Below are 11,481 nucleotides of genomic sequence, written 5' to 3'. Positions count from 1 at the left end.
TTTCTCCTTTGCCTTTTGCTTCTCTTCTTTACTTAACTATTTGTAAGGCCTCCTCAGACAACCATTTCGCCTTTTGGCATTACTTTTCTTGGGGATGTTCTTGGTCACTGCCTCCTGTACAATTTCATGAACCTCCATCTGTAGTTCTTCAGGCACTCTATCAAATCTATTCCCTTAAATATTTTGTCACGTCCACTGTATAATCATAAGGGATCTGATTTAGGTCACACCTGAATCATAAGTAGAGAGTGAAAAAGTTGGCTTAAAGCTCAACATTCAGAAAAAAAAAAAAAAAGACCATGGCCTCCAGTCCCATCACTTCATGGGAAACAGATGGGGAAACAATGGAAACAGTGTCAGACTTTATTTTGGGGGGGGGGGGCTCCAAAATCACTGCAGAGGGTGATTGCAGCCATGAAATTAAAAGACGCTTACTCCTTGGAAGGAAAGTTATGACCAAACTTGATAGCATATTCAAAAGCAGAGACATTACTTTGCCAACAAAGGTCCATCTAGTCAAGGCTATGCTTTTTCCAGTAGTCATGTATGGATGTGAGACTTGGACTGTGAAGAAGGCTGAGCACCAAAGAATGGATGCTTTTGAACTCTAGTGTTGGAGAAGACTCTTGAAAATCCCTTGGACTACAAGGAGATCCAACCAGTCCATTCTGAGTGAGATCAGCCCTGGGATTTCTTTGGACGGAATGATGCTGAAGCTGAAACTCCAGTACTTTGGCCACCTCATGCGAAGAGCTGACTCATTGGAAAAGACTCTGATGCTGGGAGGGATTGGGGGCAGGAGGAGAAGGGGATGACAGATGATGAGATGGCTGGATGGCATCAATGACTCGATAGACATAAGTCTGAGTGAACTCCGGGAGTTTGTGATGGACAGGAAGGCCTGGCGTACTGCGATTCATGGGGTCACAAAGAGTCGGACACAACTAAGCGACTGAACTGAACTGAATCATCTACTTTCTTCAATTTAAGTCTAAGTCTATAACATTAGTCACACAAATACTGAGCTTCCACTCTGAACCTGCCTTCTTACAAGTATTTTCCAACATTTTAGAGCACTTTTGCTGCACCTATTTATCTTCACTCTGAAACACATATACCGTCACTCCTGAAACGATGCTCAAGTGCATGCATTTAACTCCTACTGAACCTCTGCTCCAGAGTAGGCATGCCGATCTACTAAGCTTGCATTCTGCCACATGCATCTTCCACTACTTAGACTATGATACTGAGGTCATGCTGCAAAAACATAGTTGCAATCTCAAGCTTATCTTCTTTGATTTTCAGCCTCTATACCAGCACACATGGTCTGCCCCTCCTATGTCCACTTTCTTTCTTTCTTTATTGTTTTGTTTTTTGGTTTATGCAACTTTAATGAAGAAAAATAAATCAATAACTAGCAGAGCTATTAGTTGGTCACTCATCCATTGACAACTTGCATCATTTATTCAGTGCTATATTAAACAGTGTATTGGAAGATAGATTAACTAATAGCTCCAAGCCTCCTAACAATTTAAATGAAAATTACAAAATGTTTTGAGACCCTATTTTGGAATACAAAGGGTGTTTGACTTCCAATTTCCATTCTCTGTAGAACAAGAACAGGTCATTCCTTTATTGACATGCATAAAATACATCACATTTTCTGTTCTGCTGGTGCTATAAATTCAATACCAATTCTTCAGCCATATCAGTTATGAGCATAAAGTATATCATGTAACCTCAAATCTCTAACAGTGGAAGGCTTAAACAAGAATGGATGCTGTTAGAATAATGCTGCTTCCTTTGATGTGACAACTCAGCATCCATCTCCCTCCCTCTCAGATGATTCTTCAGCATGTTAGAGCAGTGAGGAATGGTTTTAGTCTCATAAGCAAGTTAGAGTGAAGACATTGGCCACATAATACACATGCTGCATTTTTTTTTTTTAATTCTGAATCTTGGGCTCTTGTAACTACTTTACAGTTTCTAAAAGCAGTTATTGTCCAAAGCTGGAAGAACTTAAGTCTTCTGAGATGAGCATGTGAATGAATGGAGGGAGGTAAACAAAAAATAAAATTAAAAAAGATGAGGTCTGATAGGGGAGCAGCCAGATAAGAAAATAAAATTTAAAAAAACAGTAATTTAAAGTTTATTCCAGCTATAATGCAGGTTAGTCTGACTTTAAGCATCACATGGCATACTTCTGAGGCCATTCCCGAGATATTCTGTTGTACTTATCTCTGTCTGTTTTATACATCTGTGCAATCTCTGGCACTAGGGGGTCATCTGGGTTTGGATCACATAGCAGTGAACAAATGGATAAAAGAACTTTAGAAATAGTTAAAGCAGGAGACCACTGTGATCTTAGAATATTGAGACAAATGCTGCCATTACTGTTAATATTTGGATGATAAATTCTTGTTGTAAATGCAACCTTAGGTAGTTTGAAGGGGTAGTCTGTAGGAAAATGAATTGTCAAAAAGAATACACCGCCTTGATAAGGGCTGTCATTAGGTCCCATAATTGTGGCTTGCCAATGAAACATATCATCCCCAACTGGACCTGCAGAACATTGTGCTGGAGGGTCACGGGCCAAATCACTAAGTTCCTTATTAATCCATTTCAGCGCCATAGTCTGTGCTTTTCATCTGGCTCCTCACTATCTCGGTGTGTGCTTGAAGGTCCCGCCAAACTCTTGATTATCCTGGCGGCTGGGAAGGATTGACTCTTCGTCTCACACCAGCTCTGCCAGACACAGGCGCCTTCTTATTAAACAGATCGGAGGTTGGACTTGGAGGGCGGGGGCCTGAGGCGGGTCATGGGCTGGGGGGAAGGGCCCTAAGTCCACTTTCTTTTTATTTTATTTTTAAACTTTACATAATTGTATTAGTTTTGCCAAATATCAAAATGAATCCACTACAGGTATACATGTGTTCCCCATCCTGAACCCTCCTCTCTCCTCCCTCCCCATACCATCCCTCTGGGTCGTCCCAGTGCACTAGCCCCAAGCATCCAGTGTCGTGCATCGAACCTGGACTGGCATCTCATTTCTTACAGGATATTTTACATGTTTCAATGCCATTCTCCCAAATCTTCCCACCCTCTCCCTCTCCCACAAAGTCCATAAGACTCTTCTATACATCAGTGTCTCTTTTGCTGTCTCGTACACAGGGTTATTGTTATCATCTTTCTAAATTCCATATATATGCATTAGTATACTGTATTGGTGTTTTTCCTTCTGGCTTACTTCACTCTGTATAATAGGCTCCAGTTTCATCCACCTCATTAGAACTGATTGAAATTTATTCTTTCTAATGGCTGAGTAATACTCCATTGTGTATATGTACTACAGCTTTCTTATCCATTCATCTGCTGATGGACACCTAGGTTGCTTCCATGTCCTGGCTATTATAAACAGTGCTGCCCCAATGTTCATCACAACACTTTCTTGAGTAGGTATAAAACAACTGTTGAGGTTGTATTCTGGATCATGTCCATGCTATTTCTAAATGCATTTTTTAAAATTTCTTCTAATTTCTTTTTACAAAAATGATTTATTTAATTGGAATAGAATTACTATGTATTACTGTGATGGTTTTTGACACATAGATCAGCATGAACCAGCCACATGAAAATATGTGTCTCCCTATCCTGAACACAACTCAAACCTTCCTTATTACCCCATGGTTCTGGGTTCTTCCACAGCACAAGAGTTGGGTGCATCTTTCATATGTTGAACTTGCACTGATCATCTCTTTTATATATGGTAATATACCTGTTTCAATGCTATGTTCTCAAATCATCCCACCCTTGAACTCTCCCATTGAGTCTAAGAGTCTGTTATTTATATGTGGATCTTCTTTACTAGCCTCCACGTGGGTAGGGTTATTGTTACTGTCTTCCTAAATCCAATTTATATGCATTAATGAGCAATATTTGCCTCTCTCTAACTTTTATCACTCTGAATAATAGGCTGTAGGTTGAACTGCCTCATTAAAAGTGACACAAATATATGCCTTTCTGTAGCTGAGTAATATTTCGTTTGTATATATACCACAACTTCCTTATATATTCATCTGCTGATGTGCTTCTAGATTACTTCCATGTCATAGCTATTGTAAAGGCAATTTCAATAAACATTGGGGTACATGTGTTATGTTCCATCCTAATTCCCTCTGGGTATATGCAAAGAAGTGGGGTTTCTGGGTCATATGACAGGTCTAGTCCAAGTTTCTCAAGGAATCTCCAAACTGTTCTGAATACAGGTTGTACCAGTTTGTGTTAGGGGCAACAGTGTATTAGGGTTAACTTTTCTCCACAGCCTTTCCAGGATTTCTTGCTTGTAGAATTTCTGGTGATGGCCACTCTGAACAGTGTGAGATGACTGCTCATTACAATTTTAATTTTCATTTATCTAATAGTGAATGATGTTAAGCATATTTCATGTGTTTATTAGACATCCATATGTCTTCTTTAAAGAAATGTCTATTTAGAGCTATTGGCCCCTATTAATGATGCTGTGAAAGTGCTGCACTCAATATGGCAGCAAATTTGGAAAACTCAGCAGTGGCCAAAGGACTCGAAAAGGTCAGTTTTCATTCCAATCCCAAAGAAAGGCAATGCCAAAGAATTCTCACATCACCATACAATTGCACTCATCTCCCATGCTAGTAAAGAAATGCTCAAAATTCTCCAAGCCAGGCTTCAGCAATATGTGAATTGTGAACTTCCAGATGTTCAACTGGTTTTACAAAAGGCAGAGGAACCAGAGATCAAGTTGCCAACATCTGCTGGATCACTGAAAAAGCAAGAGAGTTCCAGAAATACATCTGTTTCTGCTTTATTGTCTATGTGGAAGCCTTTGAGTGTGTGGATCACAATAAACTGTGGAAAATTCTGAAAGAGATGGGAATACCAGACCACCTGACCTGACTCTTGAGAAACCTATATGCAGGTCAGGAAGCAACAGTTAGAACTGTACATGGAACACATACTGGTTCCAAATAGGAAAAGGAGTATGTCTAGGCTGTATATTGTCACCCTGCTTGTTTAACTTATATGCAGAGTACGTCATGAGAAACACAGGGCTGGAGGAAGCACAAGGTGGAATCAAGATTGCCAAGAGAAATATCAATAACCTCAGATATGCAGATGATACCACCCTTCTGGCAGAAAGTGAAGAGGAACTAAAATGACTCTTGATCAAAGTGAAAGAGGAGAGTGAAAAAGTTGGCTTCAAGCTCAACATTCAGAAAATGAAAATCTTGGCAACTGGTCCCATCACTTCATGGGACATAGATGGGGAAACAGTGTCAAACTTTATTTTTGGGGGCTCCAAAATCACTGCAGTTGGTGTCTGCAGCCATGAAATTAAAAGACACTTACTCCTTGGAAGGAACGTTGTGACCCACCTTGATAGCATATTCAAAAGCAGAGACATTACTTTGCCAACAATGGTCCATCTAGTCAGGGCTATGGTTTTTCCTGTAGTCATGTATGGATGTGAGAGTAGGACTGTGAAGAAAGCTGAGCATGGAAGAATTGATGCTTTTGAACTGTAGTGCTGGAAAAGACTCTTGATGTAAGAGATCCATCCAGTCCATTCTACAGGAGTTTAGTCCTGGGTGTTCCTTGGAAGGAATGATGCTAAAGCTGAAACTCCAGTACTTTGACCACCTCCTGTGACGATTTGACTCACTGGTAAAGACTCTGATGCTGGGAGGGATTGAGGTCAGGAGGAGAAGAGGACGAGAGAGGATGAGATGGTGGTTGGCATCACCGAGTCAATGGACGTGAGTTTGTTGAACTCCAGGAGTTGGAGATGGATAGGGAGGCCTGTCATGCTGCAATTCTTGGGGTCGCAAAGAGTCGGACATGACTGAACAACTGAACTGAACTGAACTGAAGCAACTGACAAAGAATTAATGTCAAAAATATACAAGCAACTCCTGAAGCTCAATTCCAGGAAAATAAACGACTCAATGAAAAAATTGGCCAAAGAACTAAACAGACATTTCTCCAAAGAAGACATACAGATAGCTAACAAACACATGAAAAGATGCTCAACATCACTCATTATCAGAGAAATGAAAATCAAAACCACAATGAGGTACCATTTCATGCCAGTCAGATTGGTTGTGCTCCAAAAGTCTACAAGCAATAAATGCTGGATAAGGTGTGGAGAAAAAGGAACCCTCTTACACTGCTGGTGGGAATGCAAACTAGTACAGCCACTATGGAGAACAGTGTGGAGATTCTTTAAAAAAAAAAAAACAACAAACAAACCTTCAAACAGAACTGCTATAAGACCCAACAATCCCACTGCTGTGCATACACACCAAGGAAACCAGAATTGAAAGAGACATGTGTACCCCGATGTTCATCAGAGCACTGTTTCTAATAGCCAGGACATGGAAGCAACCTAGATGTCCATTAGTGGATGAATGGATAAGAAAGCTGTGGGATATATACATAATGGAGTATTACTCAGCCATTAAAAGGAATAGATTTCAGTCAGTTCTAATGGGGTGGATGAAACTGGAGCCTATTATACAGAATGAAGTTAGCCAGAAAGAAAAACACCAATAGAATAAACTAACACATATATGTGGAATTTAGAAAGCTGATAATGATAACCATGTATGCGAGAATGCAAAAAAGACACAGATGTATAAAACAGTCTTTTGAGCCCTGGGAGACGGCTAGGGTGGTATGATTTGGGAGAATGGCACTGACACATGTATAAAAACATAGGTCACCAAACTGGCAGTCCAGGTTCAATGCATGATACAGGATGCTTGGGGCTGGTGCACTGGGATAACCAGGAGGGATGATATGAGGAGGGAGGTGGCACACATGTATACCTGTGGCAGATTCATATTTATGTATGGCAAAACCAGTACAATATTGTAAAGCAATTAGACTCCAATTAAAATACATATATATTTATATTGAAAATAAATAAAATAAAATTGTGTCCAATGTGAGGAGAGCAACAGCATTCTTTGAACAATATATCTAAGTAAATGAGAGTTGTGATTTTATGCGTTCAAGGTGTCCCCATAAGTATGAGCCCTACCTCTTATTACAGAAAGAATTGTGGAAGATGAGTGAGATTAAAGGAGAGCTTTTCAGCAACAGGATCTGAATTGTTCAGCCAGAAAATTATTAAGTAATGTAAGGCTTCCCAAACAGTTTATTTAAGATCTTGGGAGCAAGCAATGAGTTTGGCCACCTAAATAGTGTTGCATAAAATTATATTTTGACATATATACACCTGTGTGTATGAGTGTGTGTATAAAAAAGGTGCAATGGCTTTTAACTCCTGTTAGATACAATAGAAATGGAAAAAAATTAAAACCCAAATGAAGAATGATTAAAAAGTCGACTCAGTTGTTGAATATATGTAAGTGGAAATACTTCAAAATATGTTTTCTTGGCTGAATGTAAAATATGAGGACTCTTTTATATCACTCACCTCTCTGCTTTTAATAAAGATCTACCAATTTTCAAATTTTTGTCCAGTTTTGACAAAAATAGACAGATATAGACATATATACATATATATCATATATAATATATAGAGGTATATTTTCATAAGAGAAAATATTGATGCCAAGCTTAGATTTCAGAATTATTTCCAACTCCAGGCTCCATCTCAACAGGAAATAGCCAAAGTTGTTGCTGATTGAAACACTCCAAGAGCTGGAAAACCTGAAAAAGAAATCGAACCTGCAACTGAGATTTTCTGTCACATTTATGATTGAGTTCTAAGTCCAATACTTTATTTCCTTTCGTGTTCTAAGCAGTCCCTTCTTAAGACTGAAAAGTATGAAAACCGAGAGAAAGAGGTAGGAGATTGTAGACCTCCTGGTGTTCAATTTCACACCAGTCAGAATGGGTGCGATCCAAAAGTCCACAAGCAATAAATGTTGGAGAGGATGTGGAGAAAAGGGAACCCTCTTACACTGTTGGTGGGAATGCAAAGTAGTACAGCCACTATGGAGAACAGTGTGGAGATTCCTTAAAAAACTGGAAATAGAACTGCCTTATAATCCAGCAATCCCACTGCTGGGCATACACACTGAGGAAACCAGAATTGAAAGAGACACGTGTACCCCAATGTTCATTGCAGCACTGTTTCTAATAGCCAGGACATGGAAGCAACTTAGATGTCCATCAGCAGATGAATGAATGAGAAAGCTGTGGTGCATATATACAATGGAGTGTTACTCAGCCATTAAAAAGAATAAATTTCAATCAGTTCTAATGAGGTAGATGAAACTGGAGCCTATTATACAGAGTGAAGTAAGCCAGAAAGAAAAACACCAATACAGTATACTAACACATATATATGGAATTTAAAAGATGGTTAACAATAACTCTGTATATGAGACAGCAAAAGAGACACTGATGTATAGAACAGTCTTTTGGACTCTTGGGAGAGGTAGAGGGTGAGATGATTTGGTCGAATGACATTGAAGCATGTATAATATCATATATGAACGAGTCACCAGTTCACGTTCGATGCACGATACTGGATGTTTGGGGCTGGTGTGCTGGGACGACCCAGAGGGATGGTATGGGGAGGGAGGAGGGAGGAGGGTTCAGGATGGGGAACACATGTATACCTGTGGCGGATTCATGTTGATGTATGGCAAAACCAGGACAATATTGTAAAGTTAAAAAATCAAATAAAAAATAATAAAATAAAATACACACAAAACAATAAAAAAAGTAATTTTAAACAGTGAGGCTAGAAAAGACAGAATCTAAGGATAATAATCAAGTGATAGAGAATAATAATGATTTAGCCATTAGCCAAATTCAAGGGTCTTTAGTTCCTCCTCAAGGGCCATCAATAACATCCTGAGCATTATCCTATGAACAGTTTTAGAGATGCCAAAGCCCCAGCCAGGCTGAAAGTTAAGTACAGAGACCACAGAGTAGTTGAAACCAGACAGTTAAAAGATTTTATTTCAGAGGCCAGTAGACCAATTTGCTTTGGTAACAGTACTGAATATGAAAAATGTGTGTATAGAAGGGTGATAAATCACTTTTATTTCAGAAACCAAGTAGATTTATTGATGTGATTTTTCTGTGTAAAAATTCTTTAGGAATGAGATTTTGCATGCTTCATGGTTTTGGTTACTATTTCTGTAAGCAGGCTGTATTTTTAAGTTGATGCTGAAGTAAACACTAGCTGAACATCACCTTTCAATGGCTAGGAGACCAGTGATTTTGTGATGTCACAGCTACCCTTCGATTGCTAGGAGACCAGTGATTTTGTGATGTCACAGCCTTTTGACTTTGAGGACCTCTGTGATGGTCTAGAGAGTTTCTCTCTGTTGGCCAGCCAAGCAATTTTTGAAGTAGTGGTCAGTAAAATCAGACAAATGAGAAAAGGATCTGAAGAAAGATTTCTCTGAGATGGCACCTATACCTTCAGAAATTCAAGATGGGCCTCCTAAGGATGAATCAACTGATTCAGAAACCTCCATTAGATCTTTGTATGATTATACACTTACTAGGGACTCAGTTTTGAGATCTATGATTGAAGAATATGCTTTTCAGGCTTTGTCTGAGGATCTTGTGATAAAAAGGCCATGCTACAAATACTCTGTATCTGAAACAGATGAGGTGACTAATTTTCTTTCACTCACATTTCCACAAAAACTTTGGAATATAGTTGAAAGTGATCAGTTTGAATCTATTTGGTGGGATGAGAGAGGCACATGTATAGTGATCAATGAAGAACTCTTTAAGAAAGAAGTCTTGGAAAGAAAGGCACCTTTCAGAATATTTGAAACCAAGAGTATGAAAAGTTTAATTCGACAGCTTAACCTTTATGGATTTAGCAAAAAGCGACAAACTTTTCAAAGATCTGCTTCACTACCTGTCTTTCTGGAAGAAGAAAACAACATCTCTCTTTTGAGTAAGGTATTCCAACATTTTCACTTATTGGCAATATGTAAGATGAAATCATGTGACCTAGAAAGCACATTTACATATGTAGCTAAAACCGAATTTAAACTTGAGCTAACAAATCGTTAAAAAGTTTTATTTTTTTAAGTTGAGAACAGCTGGATATGTTAAAATATTGGATGTTTGACAAACTTTCCTAGCACTGTGAAACCAGATATAAGTCCTGAAGCAACTTAAAGTGGTATTTACTGTATATATAAAATATATTTTTCATTGAGGATCATATTCTTTCTAACATGTTACCTGTTAAACTACTAATGGAGGTGTTTTATTTGATGCTATTTAGTTGGTTTCATTAAAGGAATACATTTTTATAACTTAGCTTTGCTTGTCAGTTTTACCTTGGTTTATAAAGAAACTAAATAATGTAATCCTTTGATTTTAGTTACAGACCTACTGTAATCCAAATTTCAAAAGAGGTCATCCTCAACTTTTATTAAGAGTGCAAAGAAGAGTTGGGATTAATAATGTGTCTCAAATATCTTCATTAGTGCAAGATAACAAGAAGCATGTTAAAGCAAGTGTCAACGAAGATGATCGTAACTCTGAATTTATTCCAGAAATTAGTAGAGAGAGTGCATTTTCAGCCTCCACAAGTTTACGTGTGCCTTTCATACAAAAGCCTCATACCATCCAGATTGTCACTAATACAAATGCCCTATCTCCGTGTGACTTACCTAACCCATCACCAATATCGGTTAGACAAACAGAACAGATTTTGGTAGATCAACCTGCTGTTTTAAAAAAGTTGAGCATTTTTAATTGGCATTCACATAGCAGCTACACTCAAGTAAATGGCCCCATTGAGGACTTTGCTACTACAACTACATCTACTTCTCAGAACCACATTGTATCCCCATTACAGAGCACTTATTCTGGACTGATGGTGGAGCCTTCTAAATTTCTAGTTAGGCATAGCGATATGTCAGGCCATGACAATCCTTTTCCTAACCTGCAAGAGACAGGCAACTCGTGGTTCTCAGTGCCAACAAGCACTTATACATCTGCTTCCTCTCTTTCAAGTCAACTCATCAACAATCATCATTATATGGAAACCATGCTAATTAAAACTGACCTATCAAATACGTGTCAGATTATGGAGCCTAAGGAAGATTGAACGTTACTTTGGGAGATGTCAAATACCTACCATTCCTGTATTTGAATAATAAATTTACATGTTCATCTTCATAGTTTCATTTTCAATTTTTAAACAAAGAAGAGAAAATGAGGCTTTAGTTCATTGGTTTACTATTTTACTGCATGGTATTCCAAACTCATCAGTTCAAGAAAGCATTCGTTATGCATTCTAGGTAAATGACACCTGATATAATATTTGTAAGCAAGAAAATGAGAAGCAAGGGAAAAGAGGTAATGGATGTAAAGTGATTTCTGAAATCACCCCTGCTGAAATGAAGGGGTGTCTAAATTAGGATGGTATGGGTGAAGAAAGAGATGCAAATAAAATTAGATAAATAAAAATACACAGTATGAACTTCA

At 38.4% G+C, this 11,481-nt stretch overlaps 1 protein-coding gene across 2 annotated transcripts; it reads left to right on the top strand.

Moving 5' to 3' along the window:
- The first annotated feature begins 9,313 nt into the window (after positions 1 to 9,313).
- On the top strand, positions 9,314 to 11,108 carry LOC132344656 (heat shock transcription factor, Y-linked-like). Of its 2 annotated transcripts, none has more exons than XM_059884301.1 (2): positions 9,314 to 9,939; positions 10,370 to 11,108. In XM_059884301.1, exons 1-2 carry the CDS (start codon positions 9,430 to 9,432, stop codon positions 11,099 to 11,101), a joined length of 1,242 nt encoding a protein of 413 aa, XP_059740284.1. In that variant the 5' UTR covers positions 9,314 to 9,429; the 3' UTR covers positions 11,102 to 11,108. The 2 variants fall into 2 exon arrangements, 1 of the variants encoding a protein (XP_059740284.1); XR_009493661.1 differs by having other exon boundaries at positions 9,847 to 9,934; positions 10,370 to 10,456.
- Positions 11,109 to 11,481: the final 373 nt, after the last annotated feature.

Source organism: Bos taurus, chromosome Y, assembly GCF_002263795.3.
Source record: "Bos taurus isolate L1 Dominette 01449 registration number 42190680 breed Hereford chromosome Y, ARS-UCD2.0, whole genome shotgun sequence".
NCBI lineage: Eukaryota > Metazoa > Chordata > Mammalia > Artiodactyla > Bovidae > Bos > Bos taurus.
Note: the sequence above shows the minus strand (reverse complement) of the source record. Positions and strands in the feature narration are given on the sequence as shown.

Bases quoted from the DNA above. Each gene is read 5' to 3' on its own strand.
- LOC132344656 (XM_059884301.1), top strand. From the start codon at position 9,430: ATGGCACCTATACCTTCAGAAATTCAAGATGGGCCTCCTAAGGATGAA. The intron at 9,940-10,369 runs GTATTCCAACAT...CTTTGATTTTAG, and splicing joins ACATCTCTCTTTTGAGTAAG to TTACAGACCTACTGTAATCC.